General features: G+C 38.0%; 1 protein-coding gene across 1 annotated transcript; it reads right to left on the reverse strand.

Annotated features, from left to right (window-relative positions):
• Positions 1 to 430: 430 nt before the first annotated feature.
• Positions 431 to 18,693, reverse strand: LOC122847139 (coxsackievirus and adenovirus receptor homolog). The gene is made up of 7 exons (XM_044144521.1): positions 18,621 to 18,693; positions 15,614 to 15,789; positions 13,613 to 13,817; positions 12,044 to 12,196; positions 10,597 to 10,719; positions 7,398 to 7,539; positions 431 to 686 (listed from the first exon to the last, which is right to left on the reverse strand). Exons 1-7 carry the CDS (start codon positions 18,628 to 18,630, stop codon positions 500 to 502), a joined length of 996 nt encoding a protein of 331 aa, XP_044000456.1. The 5' UTR covers positions 18,631 to 18,693; the 3' UTR covers positions 431 to 499.
• Between the last annotated feature and the right edge of the window lie 2,333 nt (positions 18,694 to 21,026).

Genomic DNA, 21,026 nt, shown 5'->3' on the forward strand with positions numbered 1-21,026 from the left:
TCAGAAATTCGGATTTCTCTGGAAAGGATGTCTATGTGTTGCACGTTACTCAGAAGGCTGTATTTTCTCGTTTCAAATGTACCATTTTCCAACTATTTTTTTCCTTCCACTAAACTTTACTCATGTATTTTGATTCTTATCAGCTTGTAAATTCCCTTTTTTGTGAAGGCTATCAACTGTGAACCCCACAGTCTTTTCCCATAATGCTGCAGGCCTCAGCATTCCTGTACTTTTTCAAATTGTATCGTGCATAATATTCAAATTTTCTAAAAAACTGGATCTGGGTTTTTCTGTAATCTGTAGGTCATATCCATCAAAAATGATCAGAAATAAATACTTGAATGAATTGCTATATATATATACTTAAACATTTTTTAAGTATCAAAATTGTGTTTATTACTATTTTTGAAAATGCTGATACACTGAAAATTTTGACCTGCATGTACATTTAACTTCTCTATATATTTTTTCCTTTCCAAACTGCCCTGTAGTGTCCAGGTTAAAGTCCTCCTGCGTCACGCTGCGTATCGGTGCTTGCTGTCATCTCCAGCCGCTGTTTGTCCTCGCCTGTAGCTGATGCGTGAAATGTCCTGACATCGTTCTGATCGGCCCAGTTGTAAGCAGTTTGTGGGGTCCGACCGGTGTGCCGGCTCACCGGGCGGCTGTCAGGTGGCCCCACGTCCTCCCTGTTAAACATCACAAAAGAAGAAGAAAAAGAAGTGAGCTTGAAGTATTTTGAGGAGACGGAAACAAAAGAAAGCAGCTGCTTCCAACTGAACGTCCTTAAATGTCTTCAAACAAATAAAAGATCTTTAAATCTCAGAATACTGAAGCACCAAAACCACTCGATTGAGAATCATTTCATGTTTTTTTTCCTTCAGAGATGCTGAGATGATCATCGATTTTCCTTTCTTGCTCTGTCGTTAAGGTGCAGCTTTTTCTCATAAAGTTAACTGACTCGACAGTGAAGGAGCAATAACTTTACCCTTGTCCTTTGCTACCGTTAAAGTTGCGATCTCGGTTTTAAGCATTCTGAGGTTAGCTTCATCTCGTTTAAGGATAAAGACATTCAGGACAAAACTTTAATTCCAATGGTTCCAATGGTTAGCTTTATTCTGAAAACAATGTTGCCAGTAGGTAGAAGAAGAAATTGTTGAGAGAGCATGTTTGAACGCTAGTCTTAGAGGAGCTTAGTTTCAGAGATTTCTCCTCTGCTCAAGCATAATATTCACTCTGGTTACTTTTAGCAGATACTTTCCATTTGCATTCAGTTGAGGTGCAAGAATCGACTTGGATTCATTTTTTACCTTTCAGTCAAAGAAAACACTACCAACGACTGACTGATTTCTTTCTATTTCCTCTTGTAATCCAGTTCTTGGGAGTAAAAGGACTCTTTTTGGTGAATCGAGATGGAAAATTCTTGCCCCAGGTGGCTTTTCTGGCACTTGGGGTTCTTTGTTAACGTGGAATAATTCAGAGCTGACAAACCAAATTAAATCAAATGGCTTATGGTTCACACCGGAGTATTTCCATTTTTATTTGTTCTGCTGGTGAAGTTATTTCTGTCGATGTATTTTATTCTCCGGGCTGGTTATGAAATCACTGAGCATGCAGGCAACAACATTAACAAAAAACTTCTTTATTTTGGCTCCTTATTTGCAGAAAATAAATTTGATACATCTTGTTTTGTATTTCAAATAATAATACATCTAAAAATCGACCAATAAATTAGTTAAATCCACTACACAGAGTCACAGAAGCTAATTGGCTGCAATTTTCATTTTCCACATCAGGTTTTGCATTTATAAAGCTGAATAAAGTGTCTTTCAGCTGATTGTTTTGCCTCTCCAGCCCCTGTGGTTGCCAAGTTAACCTTCTCTTGTCTTTGTTGCAGTGGGAAACATAATTTTGTTTTGCTCACCCCTTCCTGGCACCATCAAAAAACAATGATTTTATATGTACTTTTAGTAAATAAAATAAGAAAATCACTTAGGTCTTCTAAATAAAAATAACAGAAAATATGAAATATTGAATGGGGATAGTTGAAGACAACTATCAATTTTGTTACACGCTAAAGTTAGCTTGAGCTTTCTCCGTTAGCTTAACAATAAGCTAGCCATAAGAATGAAAGCTCATCTTAATCTTAACAAGCATTAGCATAAAACCTAAAGTTTGGTAAGCAGAAATACCAGAAGTAAAACTGCAAAGTATGATGCTCTTATAAAGTACATTAAAAAAAAAATCAATCCCAAAAACACAAGAAAACTGATTTTGGTATAGCTAATCCATGCTAACGTTTAGATTCTGACCTTAGACTTGTTGAAAACGTGCTTGTGTTTTGTCTGGAAACCAACCATTTTAAATTCTAAAATATACATCCAGAATTTATGTAAAAAGTGTGTAACTAAATAGAAATTTACAATCTAAATATTAATGTGGTTGTACTTATGTTTTTGAGTCACGATGGAGCAGAACATGCCTTAGAAATTCAAGCCTTTATATTGGGTTCTTGTTTTTAACATTCAGTAAAGCTGTATCACCTTCATCTAGACAAAAACTGGTTGAAAGGCATTGACTCTGTAAAAATGAATGTGAAATTCATGTCAATGAGCTCATGCGATTCTGTGATCTCACTTCAGCTTGAACACGTCTATTGTCTTGTTGCGTCATACAGCGTATAGCTGCTCTCGTCTCCATGGTTACAACACTGCTTTTTAATAGGTGTAACCTCAAGCCTCACTTGTAGTAACCTGAAGGAAAGAAAGTTTTTTTTTGTTTTTGTTTTTTACTGCTGCTTTTGTTGACTAACTGCTGGAATTAGTGCTGTGAAACTCATTCGGACCATTTCAAGTGTCGCTGACCCATCTCACTTTCATGAAACTTTCCTATAACCCCAGGCTTTTCTCTATGGTGCACTTTCAATGTAAGGAGAACTGAACTTCTTTTACATGGGCAAGTCCACACTAGCACTGTCAAGGACAGCATCTTCCTGTATACAGCGCTGTCCTCCCACACCGATGGGCCTCACATTTCAGTGTCTACTTTGAAAGCCTGTGGGGTTTTTTTGTTGTGTATTTTTTTCTTTTCCATACAGTGCAGCAGGTTTTAGGAGACCGTGTTTATTTACAAAAGGAGAAACCCTTCCAGAGATGTCAAATGTAGGGTCAGTTATAGATCGTCGCCCCTGAGCAGCCGTGTATTTCATTGTCGTACATTTCTATTTTTGTGGCGTTTCAGAGCAGCAGGGAACTCCTCTGGAAAGGAAACGCCGACATTTTAATGCATTCTTTGTTTGAAAATTTTCTAGAATTAAATTAATCATCTTATTCAATGCCTTGCTGTAGATAAGCGTGGAAATCCGCAAAGATTGATTACAAATTGATTCAAACTTAAATAACTAATTTCACCTCAGTTCAGCTCTTATTTACATTGTGACGTTTATTTGTGATCTACTATGTAAACAAACCTGATGGTTTGAAAAAAATACTCAATTTTAAGGACAAGCTTGGGAAAAAACTTCAAAGTTCAAAATGGCAGCAAATTGCATTTTATTAAAGGTTGAATTGGATCTTTGTGTTAATATCACAAAGGTCTTTCAGGAATAAAATCCATTGTTGGATGTATTACCAAAGTGTGAAATTACACCCCTTACAGTAGAGCTTATTGAGCTCATCTAGTATTACTCCTGCTTTCAAATCTAAGGTTTTTCTGCTAAAATAAAATATAAACCTCATTTTATTTGTTGCTGTAGTTACCTGAAGTATGGCAGATATACAGAGCTAGTTTAATCATAAAAAGTAGAAATGGCTAACCCTGGCGTCATTATAAATGTGAAAAAAGCATCATAAAAGCCTTTAATTTCAATAGATTTATAAATTAGAAAAAAACTAAGCATTAATAAATTGTTTCCCACCTCCAGTGATTATGGGATAGAGATTTTTGCCTAATTTGTTTTAAGTTAAAGGTTCATTGGCGCTACTGTGAAATAAGTGTAAGAACAAGTAGTAAAGAGGCAGTATTATGTATTTTCCATGCAGATACCACAATCAATATAATGCCTTGAAATTGGGCCTCTGTCTCTTTAAGAAGCTCTTGTTCAGCATGACATCACAACAATGTTCCTCTAGAATTTAACGTTTTTACTAGATTTTCACTTAAAAGTAGTTTGAATGACAAACTCAGCAATTGTTTGCTAATACCTGCTGCCACTAGTCTGGAGGAGCCATGTGGGAAAGTTGAGGGTTGGTTTCTGAGGTGGAACTTCAGTTTGGAAACAGCATTTTGTGGAAAAACCTGCAACTTCAGGTATGTTGTTGATAAAGAAGTAACATTATATCATCATGTAAAGCTCAAAAAAGTGGATTTTATGTAATTTAATAAGAAATTACTTTAGGTTTAAATTTAGTTTAAATTCCAGGAAGTGTAACCGTAAACTTGTTTTTCCCTTGTGGTAAAAAGATAATGCGACAGATATTGGAAAACAAAGGCAGATAGATCTGTGTTGAACTGAATGCTCACCAAATGTCGCTCATATCTACAGTAAAAAAAAAACTGTGACCAACAAGTCTGGGAGATTTATTTTAAAGCTGCTTTTCACATCTTTTTCCGGAACGTCAACAACATTTGAGGATGCAATATGTTGGGTTTAATTGAGGGATTACCCGAAGGAATTATGTTTACCGAAAACTGAATGAACGCTCACTCAGACTATTGTGTAAATAAAACCGACGATAAGAATTTAATGGAAGCAAACTTGCATGTTTATGCCATTTCAAGGTTTCCACCAGCACACTGTGTTTACTTTAGTAGATCAATAATGTATGCTTTGAAGGGGGGGAAAAAAATCTGATAACTTCTGTTGGCAAGGCTGAACATCACTTTAAGCTCTTTATAATGAACAAAACAGTCAACACTGGCTGGATGTTGCTGTTTAAAACACTCTGAGTTTTTCTACCTTCGAGCTGCTGGAACAAAACTTTCCACAGAGAAACTAGCTTTACATTTCAGGAGGGTGCAAATGAACACTTAGCCGTTTGTTCACAAGGAAAAGAAACGCGTTCGGAGGAGTCAATGTGAGGCTTTCAAACCCTAAAAGGCGATGAGGACTGTTGTGGATGGTGATGGGAGCATCATGCTGTGGGCTTGTTTAATGCCAGAGAAAGCAGGCCAACATTAAGCTTGTGGAAAAAACCCTGAACCGCTTGAACCTTTGAGAGATGTGCTTCAAAACTAAGTCAAGGCCATGAAACACTACCAATTCTGCCAATTAGGCTTCTCAAATATGTTATGTCAGCATCTTGTTGACAATAAAAGCATGTGGTAAATGTCTAGCTGAGATTAGAAATCAAATGAAAAGCCCAAACAAAATTTGTTTAGCAGAGAGTTGCAGCCCGTCAAGGATTGGCTTTGAAATGAAACAACTTCAGAAGCTGGGACAGAAATTGACTTCTAGGGATGCAAAGAACTCAAACACAGCTAAAGGTTTATCCACAAATGCACAGTGAGTCTCAAACCCAGTCGTAATGCAGGGAGTAATAAAGAGTTTTGAGTCAGAGAGAGAACATTTCAAACATTCGATCATATATTTTTAGTGGCTGAAACACAGACAGCTGTGGAGGCGTACACGGAGGAAGAGGAGCAGTCGGGGCGTTTGTACAAATCTGCTGCTAAGCTCCCAATTAGTAATCAGCACCTGGGAACGTCCTCTTATTGCTCTCTGGGGGAATTTGGATGTCTCTCTCAAATCTTGTTCCAAAGTTTAAAAGAACAGTACGGTGAGAGTGTCAGGCAGAAACACGCGGGGGGAATGTGACAAAGCCAAAGCATCAGACCATATTCACACTCAGACAGAAAATTTGCATTTAAGCACCACAATTAACTGAGAATTGAACTGAAATGGATTTAGATTATCTGCAGACCAGTGAAACTTTATATTCAGGGTTTAAATGAAATGATGCAAAGATAGCTTTCCAAGTCAACAAGAAGCTTACTTGGAAGTGTTGACAAAAGGTGAGAAAAGGTTTCTCACCTTTTGTCATGTGCAGCAAAAATCTTTAATGTGATTTAATGCGATAGACTTACATAATGTAGAGCAGATTTATAGGATATTGGTCGTCTCAAATCTTCTGCAGCCTCTAAAGTCTCCAATGTAAAGTCTGTGTCTAGTCAGCTAATGTCTGATGATGATATTTTGTTTGTATATCAGAAATCTCTGGGTACATTTGGTAAATATACACCAGGATATTATATACCGAGGAATAGCTCGCTATTTGTGACTCGGTTTAGTTTGATTGATTTCTTGGTCTTAGTGAGATCTGGATAATCAATAATCAGACATGCATGTAATTTATTTTTATACTGGCTTACCACCAATTTATGATCTGACTCTTAATTACATCAACCTGCATTTTTTTTTTTAGCATTTTTTGCTACAACCTGGTAACATGCATCCCTCTTTTTTAAAAGGTTAATGAATTGTACATCGCAGTCTTCCACGTCCAGTTGCCACTTTATGCTCTCCTCCACCAGAACTGATCACACATACCATACTTTGACCTCAAAGTTTGACCATGGGATTATTAGCTTCCATTTTGCCATCTTTCCAGCTACTACGGTCTCATCACAAACTGAAAATAGTGGTTTAGATGTTGTGGGCGTAAAGCCAATCAAATCTCATGAGCCGGATCAAACTTGGTTTGATCCGGCTTGTATGAACCATGACTCTTGATTTAAAAAAAAATGGGGAAAGAGCAGCTCAGGATCTGCAAATGGAGACGAATCTGATCACAGCCGACTAGGAAACAACCGGTTAAAGCCAAACCTGTAGAGAAGAAATGTAACAGTTCCTCCTCTGTATCAATTTCAATCGATCTTTAAATCCACTCTGACCAACTTCCTTAATCCTCCTTTAGATAACCATCTAAATAGCACCAGGGAAGTAGTTGGTTTAGGATGGTGTGTTGTGCTACCAGAACTCACTATTGAGCTTTAGTCACTTTTTATCTTTTGCCTGATTTCAGTAAGGGTTGTTTTTTCTGCCTTGTGATCTGTGCTTTAAGATTCTCTCTACTGAACTATGTTAACTTTTTTGTCACATAAAGGCTGAAGATTTTGCAAAAGTGTTTTCAGATTATGGTTGCATGATCTAAAAACGGTGAAAGTTTGTGCAGACAGTGGATGGATGCATAGTTTATAGAATTAAACTATTCTTGTTTTTGTCAAGGAAACCACTTCTCTTTCTCATCATGTGTGTTTACGATTTACTCATTCCTCCTGCATGACTCTAATTGCCTGATGTTTGGTTTTAATTTTTTTCAGAGCTGCTTTATTTCCGAGTGTTGTCGGCTCTCTAAACTCTGCTTTTAACTCCTCTACGAACACAAGCTGCGAGGTTTTACCTGATTTCATTGGAGAACTCCTCCTCATGGTGGCGTCTGTCCTTCAGCTTCCAGTGCAGGACCCCAGCAAACACCAGAAAGATGAAGATGAGGAGAAGCGAACCCACAACCTTTCCCCCAATCACTGCAGATCTGTTTGGATCTGTAAAACCAGCAGGGAAAACAGATTTATTCTATTAGTCTGCTTTTACGCTGCATTTGTTGCGGATGTTGGATGCTGTAAAATGAATTTCTAGGCAATAGAAACTCCCTCCCCCCGTTCTGTTTTTCTCTCTCGTCTAATCAAAGCAGCATTTTGATGACGCTGAAATGGATGTCGGGTATTCAAAGAGGCTGTTTGAGGTGATTTGTGGTGCATCTCAGAGATGTTTGGAATGAAACACGTTCGCAGGAATCTTACACCTTTATCTCCACCTCGGTCATTCTTGCTTCCTAAGAAATCTCGGGCTCATAGCTAAATTGGGTCTGTTGATGTTTGTTGCTTCTCTTCACAGCTGCACAGCTGGAGGTCTTCTTCAGCAGCTGAAAGTCGGCAAAGTAAATGTAACTACAGAAACTACACAGTTCTGTGTGTAGAGATGCATAAAATACATATTCATCTTTCTAGCTTTTAATGATTTATCTAAACATTTCTCTGAATTGAATGATATAGTTTACATATTTAAAAGGCTGGACTTCATCTAAAAAATGACAGTAGGTCAAATTCACCTGGGCTACTGGCTTCAGTTTTCTTTTACAAAATGGGATAAAAACATGCTTTTTCACAATTTGAATTAAATTTCTCTCATGAGAGTAAGAAAATAATAAATTAATAATCTGAATATCACATTACAGAGCAATTCAATAAGTGAGTATATTTTTGAAAAGTCTCTCAGGATCTTTATCTCTAAATGAAACACATCACTTCTACACAGACGGACATTGAAAGCCTTCATTTATTGTTTATTATTATGATTTTCCACTTACAGTTAAAAAAAACATGACACTGAAAATTAGAATATTACACCAGACCAAAAGAAAACTATTTTGAAAAGCAAAAATCTGGAGTTATTGAAAAGTATGTTTGATACCCTCTTAAAGCTTAATTTCAAAATGTGGACAAATGAGCCACATCAGGATGCGTATTCTTATTTACTGAATATGACTGTACATTTATTTAATAAGATTTGCTATCAAGTGATAAAAAGTTAAACCTTTGGTGTTGATTCTATTCCTAGCTTTTAAAATAGTGATATATCTATTTTAATCTGAACTATACAGATATGTTTGGACATATTGAAAACAAGAGTTTATTTATTTCAAAGCTGAAAGTTGTTCTATTTGACCTGAGAGGAAATGCAGCCCCACAACCACTGAGCTCATAAACTCTTGTCCACATATCATTTCAGAACCGTTTATTGAAAACAAAACACGGATTCACAAGCTGTGAAACTGAAAAGAAAAACATCTCTTTAAACAATCTGTTCGTGTTTAGCAATTATTTAAAGAAAAAAATAAATACTTTTAGACTCTGAGTAGACAGGAAATGATGCAGAGAAAAGGGAAGACATGCAGCGCCGCTCCACCCACTGAACCACTCAGCGCTGCATCTTCAGTGATTATATGTTAACCGTTTTCTCCCTTCAGGTCTTCATGACAAAATAAGAATAATAACAGACTTTGGAAAACTGACAACTACCCAAAAGAAAACCTAGAAGTGAACCAATTGAAACAATATTTATCTGCTCACTTTGGATTTTCTTTACTTTTTTCCTTTTTGCAAACTCTGCTCTGTAACGCCATCCTGAAAGTAAAGGTCTAAACTGTTAGTGTCCAGCATGTGTGGGGTCTGCAAATATGTTAGCTGCCCTTTTCCTGGCCCTAAACCTGTCTCCACAGACTTAAATGTTTGTTACACTCTGGTCCTGTTCTGTTTTGTGGATGAGCGAACTGGTTCAGAGGAACAGGAAGTGATTCACAGCAGCCACAGTGTTTGTATGGGCGAGTGTGCCCTGGAAGTTCGCCATCACCTCACAGTCCCGACCAGTTTAGTACCAGGCGGTTCTGACCATACTGTTAGCATTTGGATTAGCCCAAAACAGTGATGTCATCTGTGATATTCAGGAGTTTCAAAACAGTCCACTGAGGTTCAAATGAGCAAAGAGAGAAGAAGAGTGGAGTGAGAAAGCAGCCCTGGGTTACACCGGTGCGGCCGTCTCTGTGAGCTGGAGGAGTTGAAGTTTTGATTCCTAATGTGCTTCCATGAATACAGCTCACAAAAAAAAAAAAAAAAAACATGTACACCTCAGTTTGTGTTATTTATCTCCCACAGCTTGAAGAGAAACGACGATCAGAAGAGACAGAGACACGCAAGAGGGAAAAGAAAAGAAAAACGTTATGCGGCAAACTCATTCTATAATGTCCTGATGATTATCCTGAAACCCCTTGGCGGCGTTCCTGAGCCGCAGGGCCGGAACCTCTGGTCTGGAACAGAAGCCTGCGCTTGAATTGAAAATGAATCATTCACCACCTGGAGCCAAAAATCTGAGCGCTGAGTAAAGGAGCCAAGGACTCGACAAGATGTCAGTGTCATAAGCTCGCTCCACGATTCAGGAGGCAGGAGACTGAGATTCAAAACAATGTGTGTTTTTTCACTGGAGTGTAAATATAAAGGAGATTATTTTTCTTTGAAATATCAGGCTGAACCACTGAGCGGACCTACTTGAGCTCTCAGCCACTGTATTCATCCCCAAAGAGACACAGCCATGCTTTCTATCTCAGTCAGAGATCTTTCTGTGTATTAGTAGACTTATTGAACTCCCTGGTATGCTGTAGTTTAAATGGAGGCTTTCCTTTTTTTCTGCTGCTACCTTTCCCTGCAGAAGATGGCAGATAAACAGGAAGCAAGCTCATTTTGGCTTTACGGTTCACCGACTTTGTGATTCAGCAGCAAAGAGACACTGACATGAAACACAGACGAGAACATTACATAAATACAGTTATTTCTAGACATTAAAAGCAACCTCTTTCTGCCGTCATTAAGAGTGACGCACTCGTGTCCCCCGAGCGCCACATGTAAGCAAAATGGAGCCATGAGGAGGCTGTGGCAACGCTACAAAACAGGAACCTTAAATCAAAAAGGGGCCCCGCATGATTTTATGTGGGGCTCATACAGCTCTGCGTGTGTGTGTGTTAGAGAGTGTGTATGTTTTTCTCTTACGCTTGTTGGCTCTCAGGCTGATCCTGCAGCGTTCAGCTCCAACAGCATTGTTCACCTCACAAAGGTAGATCCCTGCAAATCTCTGTGTGTGGTTGTTGATTCTCAACTCCCCGGTTGCGCCGTCTGTAACGCACATCGCCACATACAGAAATCTAACCCAGAAAACAACAACACTTCCCTGTAAGCTACTCAGATTGGTGCCAATTTAAATTTTCTGCCCCCTTCACATGATAAAAAAATCATTTTTATATGGCATAAGTGCTCAGACAATCAACACTGTTGCTGCAGATTGAGCGCTGTGTAGTAATTCCTTAATCTGGATTATTTAACTGAATCTCTGTTTGCATGTTTTGTCCAGTCTCTTATAGCCTCCTAAAGGTTTTTTCTGATACTTTTTTCCTCTTGTAATTGAAAAGTGTCATCTCAGCATTTTTCTTAGATGTTAAGATTGCATCCATCAGAATATCTCTATTTCATTTGTAACAAAACGTGCAGAAAATTCAGGTTTCTTCCAAAATAGCGTTCTTTTTAACAGCTCTTCAATATAAGGCAAATTTGTGAAGTCAATAATGAGATTTATTCACAGGTAACAGAGTAAAGGGGGGCAAATACTGCCACACCTTTCAGTAAATTTAATTTCTAATTTCTTTACAATTCATAGATTTTTTTTCTGTGAAACATAACTCTGAATCATTTATAAGAAATTCACCAATTTGTGAATTTATTTCATAAAACTTAAAATATTATAAAGAAAGAAAAAAAAACATGTTTTGAAGCTAACATGCGTATACGCTAAAATGCTAGCACTATTGGCTGGCGTTAGCAAAGCAGCCAATCCAGGAAATCTGACGTATTTCCCTTAAAGCTGATTGGCTGTGCTCCCCCCCCCCCCCTGCTAGCGGAAGTAAAGATAACCGTCAATGTTAGCTTATGTGGTAGTGCCAACACGGTTTGCGCATTGCTATGTGTCGATCTATCACAAAAAACCTCAACAAAATACACATTTTTTTATTCTAGCGTCAAATATTAGGAAAATACTCAAGGGGTGTAAATACTTTTGCGAGCTACTGTCTGTGATTTGTGGCAAACAATGTAAAGAACAACTCGCTAAATATGTAATCGGGAGAAAATGCCAATGACAAAAGTCCACGGAAAAAAAATAGCTCATCTCGAGAGTGCAAATCATTACTTCTTCACTTTTCTCCTGGACGAGTCATCATGTCAATAATTTGTAAAAACCACAGTAAATCCCTTTTAGAGAGATAATAGGCAGCTATTGTGGAGTCAGGAAGACAATGGGTCCTTCGATTTTATGCACAGAGGATCCAATAACACAGCGCCTCCTTTTCCAAACAACCCTACACACACATAGAGACACACACACACGCGCATGCACGCACACTTTGATGTGCAGTAACAAGATGACATCAACAGAGGTCAGACTTACCCTGTGTGGCAGCAGCAGGCAGGGGGTCTTTGCTTTCTCTCCGCCACTTGTACGTTAGGGGAGTGGATCCTTCAGAGGACTCGCAGTGCAGAGAAACGGCTTCACCGACAAGCTCCCCTCCTTCCAGCCAGCAGCGAGGTACAGATGGTTTTACTGCAATCACAAAACCATCGGGGTATTTCCTGCATCGCCATTTCTGTCGCATTTTATGGTGAGTTGAAGTGTTGAATAAAAAGAGGAAAGACTGAAAAAGAGAGTAAATAAAGCAATACCTTTTGAAATATGCTCAATGAACTAAATAGTGCCTTCTAACAAAGAAAAGAGAAACAAATAAAAAAAAAAAACTAATTGCAGTTGGATTAAATTAAAATCAGATGAACGAGTCTTAATTATTGACAATGATACAAAGCAGCTTAAAAATAATTTAATTCTAATAAAATCTAGCATCAATTTCTCAAAAAAATAAAATAAAATAAAATCTAAATAAGAAGAAAAGTGAAGTGAGTCGTTACCTTGCAGTTTTCCTTTCATCGCCGTCTCTTTGAAACTGCTAGCTGCTTATGTAAGTTATCAGCATAGTGCGTTCTTCAGATTGGAAGCCTTTCATTTCAAGTTTGTCAGAATGAGAGAAGGTGATGGCTACAATATTAGTACAACTATAGAACAACTATAGAAAAGCCAAGGCCTCAGATCTGAACATTTCCCTACATTAGCTACTCTCATTCAAGGTCACTTCAAAGCATTGTTGCAGGCAATGCTTTATATATATATATATACATATATATATATAACATTTGAACATGTAAGTTATTTTGGCTTCATTTCCAGCAGGTTGGGTTGTGTATGGCATTTGCTGATAAGAAACTAAACAGCATCAAAGATAAAATAAAATGTTTTTGGCTTTAGCGCTGTTAGAGAAGCAGACAGGAACATAAACAAACCAGCTCTTACCAAATAATTTTTTCTTTTTTATAACAAAAAAACCCTTATTTATCCAACTTTGTTCTCAGTCAGCTTTTTTCCACATCCAGTCTGTTTCATATTTAGGAGCTACTCCTTTTAACTTTAAATTATCAACCCTCAAACCACATGTCTGCCTCTTGCCTGCATTCGGTTCACAACTTAACTTAATATTTTTATTTCTATTTTCAAAAAAAAGGTCAAAATCTTGTTTTTTTCTTATTCTCGATAGATTATTCTGCAACAGTAACTGTTAGCATCATTGAAAGACATTGAAAGGAAAGTGTTTAAAGTAATTGGAACTTCTTAAAACACAGTTAAGCCAACATAATCAACTGCCTGTTCATTGTATATCACTTTCACTTCATATGATAGATGAACTTCTATTACATAAACTCCCAGAAAAACACGCTAAAGTCTGTCTCTGTGAGGCGACTGATGTGGAAACATTTAAAGATCCTGAACATATAAGGCTTCGTATTTTTAACCTAGCTGCCGATAGAGCAGTGATGTGACATTTTAAAACACGCTTCCTTCACCTCGTCTCAAGCTCTATTGTTAAGCGACTCCCATAAATAATGCAGCCATGTGAGAGAAGTCCAGTCTTACCCTTAACCACCAGTGACACCTTGCGGGTATCGACCCCAGGTGACTTCTTCACTTTGCACTGGTAGGTAGAACTGTGGTCGCGCGACAGCTGAGCAATGGAGAGAGAAGCGTCGCCCTTGGAGGGATCGCCTGCAGCAAAGCTGAAGCCTTCAGTAACTCTAGGACCTCCATGGTAGTACTTGGTGCCTCTGGTGTATGACAGAAGCTGGGAAACAATAAGAGAAAAACATGAAATCACGTTAACTGTCTTTAAAAACAACTCTTGATTAGAGATGTAAATCTCAGCAGAAACTAACCAAAACTGTACATTTCTCTTTTCCAAAGCTCTCTGAGCTCATTGTTCATGTTTCACTGCAAGTTCACTGTGGAGTCCAGCTTCTGCACTCATGCTGGCACAGCTCCAACCAGACAGCAGGGAGTCGTTTTCTCACAAAGCAGCAGTGAAACACTCAGTGTTCACCCTGTGCCAGTCAAACAAGCTGGAGAAAAATTCAGCTAGATAAAAATACATTTTTGCTTAATTAGCTGGGAAATCTCAACACTCGTGGAAATCTGTGGGTCAGAACACACTTCCCTAAAGGAATGCTAATGACTTTCTGAGAATGGCTGTGTTCCTTCTAATCTTTTTTAGATGTGTAAAAGGGCCCCTGTTGGCTCATGTTTTAGAAAAGCATACAAACTATTATTTCTCACAAATCTGCATTGTTGAGGTTTTACAAAGTCACAACTAAACAAATGCTGGGAAGAAAATCTATTTGTATATTTATATGAATCTTCTGAATAGTTGTACTCAATCAACTCATTTTTATACTTAGAAATTCTCCCTTTAACATATTTATCCTTTTTACTTTTAATATCAAACAGCAACAAGCTGAATAAACTCATACATATTTTGAATCACTGTAAATGACTTTTGGCCCATTCCCATTTGCAGAATTGCTTTATTCAGACTTGTGAAATTTAAGTCATCCCAATTGAGTTTAAGAAAAGACTTTGATGAAGTCACTTTCTCTTTTTGTCACTTAAGAGCTGGATTTAAGATGTGTTTTTGATCAATCTCCTGCTGAATGAAGAGAATGCACTTTAGCTGTGGGTCAGGAACTAGTTGATTTTCTGGCAGACAACATAATTTATAGTTAAATCAATTACTGGAAGCTGTCCAAAATGCAAAAACAGAAGGAATCTGTAAGAAATCTAGTTCTTTTTCACAGAACTGCATTTTCAGAAGAGGGATGTTTTAGTTATTTACAGTTGGCTAAAACCATATTTCACTTTCAAAATTTAGAAACGTGCAAATCTGCAAAATGCAGAAAAAGAAACTAACTTTAAAACTCTAGTAAACTTCAGATTTTTTTCTCATGCAAACTTCTAACTTTACAATCTGAAATAATATTTTATCTTGGGAAATTAACATCTTTCTACCAAAGTTATAACTATATCCGTGTTTTTTTTCTTCTTCCAATAAATAAATTTTTTTTAATTCGTCTGAAAACTTCTGCAATTTTTTGGTGAAAATTGATCGTATTTTAAATATAACCAAAGTCTGACTGATTTGGGGTATTAAAATGAAAGTACAGCCACTTCACATCAGGATAAGCTTTTTAAAAGCAGAAACATGGCTAAATTACAAGTTTTAGGATTTGCACTCAACATTTTTTCAAGCTGTTTCTGTTCTGGTTCTTAATAGGGAGAAATCCTTTGATTTTCCAGCCAAATTTGTTAAAAACCACTTGGATTGAGTGTCAGAGGTACTTCCTAGAGAGAGGAAGGCAGTTTAAGAGAAAGATTGCGATGGAAGTACTTCTGCATGCAAAAGCTGAACAAACACATGAGGCTCATATCCAACATGTACTGAGATCAAAGTCAGAAGAAACACTTAAGGTTTTAGTTAACATTTTTCACAATAGAATGTAAAACCGAAGATGAGTAAGAAGAAAAGAGTCGTTTTCCTGAGTGTTTTGCTGTTTTCAGGACGCTTCTTTACGTTATCTTGCATCTTACCATCTGATCCTTCTTGGTAGTGTCTGGACTGAGCACAGACCATTCAATGTCAATTTCTCCGGTGTCCAATAAGCTCGGCGTGTAACTGCAAGCCAAAGTCACGGTGTCGCCCTCGGCCCTCTGGATGGTCTGCGGGCCTGTCCATGTCACCTTCAGCCCTTGTGTGCATCTCAGCGCTGCAAATTCAGACCATTCTTGAGATTAGTCACAATCAAACTAACATTTTAATTTACTCTTTCTGCTACGAAGGGTAAATGCTGTCCTCTTTCTGATTCCCTGAGCCACAGCTTGTTTCTATGCTCCATTCAGGCTGCTTCGGTTACCGGAAACTTGGAAAACAAAACGAAATAGAAACAAAAGCGGCCAAACAGGATGTGAGAATGTGATTATGAGTTTTTCAGGGGCTGCAAATTGCAAATTGAAAATGTCATCAAGAACATTTCGATAAGAGGCTGAGTGTTCATGCAGCTTTTTGCAAATCGCATTCTATTCATTGCATTGTATCTAGCATAAGACCCTCTACAACGTTGTAATCCTCACTAACCCTTCAAGGTTTCAACTATTTCAAACCTTTCACAACAGAAAAAGCAAAATAAAAAAGAAAAAAAAGAGAGAGCTGAAAAAAATTAAACCCCTCTCTCTGAACCCACTCAGAGGCTTTAAATCGTGAAACATTCATCTTATCAAAACAAATCTAAGTACAGATAATAGGAGAAGCTTGAATTGGGCTCCATTTTGCCCTTTAGGAGAACAGAACATGAGACTATAATTGGGCTTTCCAGGGATTTCAAGTGTGCTGTTTAGTATTTTTGTAAAATCACCCCATAACGCTTTTATTCCACTCTATACAAGTATGTTTCTGTCCTAACATGCATAAAAAGGAGCAGCATTTTAAATAAAATACCAATGTTTATGTGTAGCTTGGGGGATACCAGTGAGACTAAACGTGCTGCTAAGAGCCACAGTCTGAACAAAGCAAGCACAGACTTAATTTTAAGAACAATAGAGAGTTGGAAAATCATTTCGGAAGAGAACATCGGACCCTGTTGGAGAAGCTGTGGCTGCCATGGTGATGTTGGGCAAACTCAGTTCCCCTGAGGCCCCACTTTCAGCAGAGAACAGATCCGAAGGTCATTGTGATTGCTTCTTTCAGACTCAGTGTGGAATTGAATTCAGAAAGTTAAACAGTTTTTACCTTACAGTGGATTGCAGAAATATTCACACACTGAGTTTTGTTTTTAAACTGCAATCAATGACTTTGATATATTTTATTTAGACTTTATGTGATTGACCGAGAAAATGTGGCACATAAATGTGAAGGGGAAGGAAAAACACAGATGGTTTTACATGACTTTTTGTGACGTACTCATGCAGTACTTTGATATCCAAAATGACTGCAAATTCCAGTCCAAACAACGGGAATTAAAGGGCACCTTATTGGAAAAGCCCAGGTCTGTGTTATGCAGCTCAAGCAAAAACTCTGGCATGGATGAAATTTGGTGAGGTCACAGAGAACGACTGAGGAAATTCTGGTCCACCATTGGGTATCACAGGAGAGGGAAGAAGTGCACCGCCACGATGGTGAGGAAATGGTGCTAACTTCAACTTGGGACATTGTGAGTCATAAGGCAGAACACTTCCTTCAGTGAGGAAGTGGAAGCTGATCACTTCACGGCCCGACTGTCCACCCATCCATTGTCTTGCCCTCAATCTGGGTTCAGGTCACCGGGAGACAAGAGTTAGCTAAAAGCCCAGATTTCCTGCTGCCCAGTCACTTGGACCAGCTCCTTTGGGAGATTCCCAAGGCTTTCTCAGGCCAGCTGAGAGACACATGGTCCCTCCAACATATCCTGGGTCTTCCACTGGGTTTCCCCCTAGCTGCTTGCATCTGCAATCTTGTTTGTTTGGTCACTACCCAAACTTTGTGACCACCAGTGAGGATAGGAACATGAATTGGTAAAGATTTACCTTTCAGCTCAGCCCTCACTTCACCAAAACAGGCTAGTAAAGTTACTGCATCACTCCCCAAGCTGCCTCCAAGCTAGGAAGCGTGCACTACACTTTTCAAGGTGAAGACAATGGTCTTGGCTTTGGAGGAGCTAATATTTCATCTCAACTGCTTCACACTTGGCTTCTTGATGGCATGGCCCAGAGTCATCTGGAGTTAGCAAGCTGCAAGTGACACTATCCAGCATGTAGGAAATTGCTCTGTAAATGGTTCACTCCCTCTTTTTGATTTACTGAATAGTCCATTGCTGAAGGCTGGGTTAGGTTGAGAGTCAAGCAAACTGGGACCCATGTTTTCAGGTGGAATGAAATCTTTCTGCTTTGGTCTCTACCAGGATTTAGATTAGCTTTAAAATCCACCCCAACAACGTTTATTGGAAGAAACATTTAGAGATCCATTTGATGTGAATAAGCCAAACAGAACATTCATGAACAAGTAGCACCTCGAAGAACAAAGACAAAACAACATTCTAAACAAAGCTCTGCTCAATCAACCAAGTACAGCAGCAAATGTACAAAGATGTGGCAGTCAACCTGAACCACTGGTGTCCACAGACATCAAGGGCTGGTGATGGTTCATCAGTCCTGCCATTTGAATCAGCTGTTGGAGCACACACTCATCTACAGCTGGCAGGACACCAACCTTTGAGGACTGGAGCTGGACATCCATGTCTTAAAGACTACAAAAGCCTCTTGAATGGGGCAGAGATTCACATTCCAGTACAAGAAAGACCATGAACATTCAGTTGGAGGAACAATACAAATTAGATGCCAAAATGGTCCAGTCATACAACAGAACTAAATCCAATTGAGAACTTGTGGCAAGACTTTAAAAACAATGGTCAATGACAACAGTAGTAATGAAGAACGGGTGACGTATGGTCTCTGTTGTAGCATGTAAAACAAGAAAAGGTTCAGGTTGTGTCAGAATTGCTGCAAGGCACTCTTAGTTTGTGTGCAAATACATGAATTCACGTTGTTGTTTTGACTGTGGCCATACCTGGGCTCATGAGCACCGCAGAGCATAACAATAACCACGGTGGACAGCAAAGGTTGAAAGTTGTCCTCAGGTGAGAGCAGCTCGGTCTGCATGTAATCATCCTGTTTAAAATAGAGCAAAAAGAACCTCTCCACTTATAAATCACAACTGAAACCCATAGCCAGTACAATATGGTATCATAGCAACATTACCTGAAAAAGGCCACTGCATCGATAAAGCTGTCCGTGGAGAGCAGAGGAACAAATGAAGGTCTAGTGTTACGCCAAGAAACCCCTCCTTTCCTTCTAGTTCAGTAACAAAAAGCCTTCTGATTGGTCCAATAATTTTAGTTTTTCACTTTAGCCAAACCTTCTATAAAATCTTGCATTTTAACCCAAATTGTATCAAAATACAGTAAAACCAGTTAAATGGGTATTTAGAAAGCATGGATCCATGTGCCTAAATGTCAGTCATTGTTCTGACAAAAAACATTAAACCAAAAATGCAAACAACAGGTTAAAAAAAATACCTCTAATATACTGAAAATATACCTGGAAAATTCAGCTTATATCTGCCAATTACCCACCTTTGTTTACTTTTTTATGTAGGTGTTCCTCTGCTTAAGCTCTCTTGAGACACTAATCCTGTCTTTATTTTCTCTTTTCATTTTATCAACATGACTAGAATATTGATTTTAAAAAATAAACCTTCCCTCAGAAAGAAGAAAGCGTCTGCAGTCCTGTTTGTCTTGGATACACAATAAACCACATCCCAGTGGCAGACCTATTATTAGGCGGATGCTTTTAAATAGTAAGAAGGAAAACAAAGAGAAGGTCTTGGGTTGCAAAAGAAAACAACCCAACAACAGGTTTTTCAGACAAAAATAAAAAGCAGCACAGTTTATATACAATATAAGAGTTTCTGAAAGAGTAGATATATTAATATCTAGAATAGACTGCTGGGCTTATCTCTGTGGCGCATCTACAGAAAAATCGCCTCTATAAATCAGATACGGTGGGGGATCTTTCAGAAGACACGCACAGAAAATGGATTAGAAATAGAGGATAAGGAGCTTTATCTGAACTCTGAGCTGCATGTAAAATATTGGACACTTTCTCCAATTGTGAGCTCGTGTTTTTCACAAGCTTCTGGCGATTTTTGAAAAACACATGTTTATTGCCACCAGTTTATAAGGTAGGAATGTAAGCAAAGTCTAAAAATGCACCAAAACCCTCACTGACCTCACACTCCCATTCAGTTTTAAACTTTTGTAAATAAAATTACAAAAGTCGTTGATGGGTTTGGTTGAAAGAAAATATTTCACAATTCCCTAAATACAAATTCTTCTCTTTAAAAGTAACAGTTTGGGGAAATTCCTTTAAAAAGGGGTGTTCCATATTTTCCTGGCAAGTAGTGCCATTTTACTGAATGCTCACACAACCATGTAAGCCTCCGTTGTTATGAAAATACAGAATTTATAAAAAAACAACCTAAAATACATTTCACTTTGCATCATTCCTTCAAAATTGGTCTCTGTCTCCTTAAAAAACTTTGCAAAGCTCAACCTTCAGCACATCATCACATTAATACCATATGTGAAATAGATATAAATCATAATAATACATTTATCTTTTAAATAGATAAAGCTAGAAAAACTTGTCCTTTATTAGTTGTTGGCTCAGATTTCCTTTCTTTCAGCAATTTTACCTTTCAAGTTAGACCTTTTACATGAAAAGCTTTAGATATAATAACCTTGTCCTCTGTAATTTAAAACATGTTATTTCACCTCTTCCCAGCAGGATCAGTTTTCTATATGACTCAGATGAATTGTGGGGGGGAAAAAGGAAGAAGAGAACGTATAAAAGTAATTTTTTTTCTTTCTCTAGTTGCAAAACACACAAAAAAAAAAACACTAGTGGCTTATTTATTAATGAAAACTCCTCAACATGGTACTGAAGTTCACTGTTATGCAAGTCACCCAGGCTGAGTTTGATAACCTTTCTGACAGAGAATAAAATCTAGATTAGTCTGTCTGTCCTCAGTTTACCACCTTGTGCAATTAGCTCCATGACATTCAGCACCACTGAAGCGAATGCGACGCCAAGTGGGAGGAGTTTGCATATGAACTGCTGCACACCTAGATGAAGATAAACAAGAACTTTATTGCCATTGTGGAGCACAAAGAAGTTGCTTCTTTTGTATCCAAAGGTGTTTATTTATTCATGCAAAATAAATAAACACACTTAATGGAAATAGCAATAAATAGTACTGAAACATCATAAATTAATGTACACAGTGGTATGTGTGGATCTCATAAGCTCAGTAAACTTAAAACTTTTCATCCACACCTTGTTAAATCAAAAAAGTAAGAAATAATTTCAGAACTCCTACATTTAAAACGTTACAGAAAACAGGTAGAAATCACAT

This window comes from Gambusia affinis, linkage group LG17, assembly GCF_019740435.1.
Source record: "Gambusia affinis linkage group LG17, SWU_Gaff_1.0, whole genome shotgun sequence".
In the NCBI taxonomy this organism is placed as follows: domain Eukaryota; kingdom Metazoa; phylum Chordata; class Actinopteri; order Cyprinodontiformes; family Poeciliidae; genus Gambusia; species Gambusia affinis.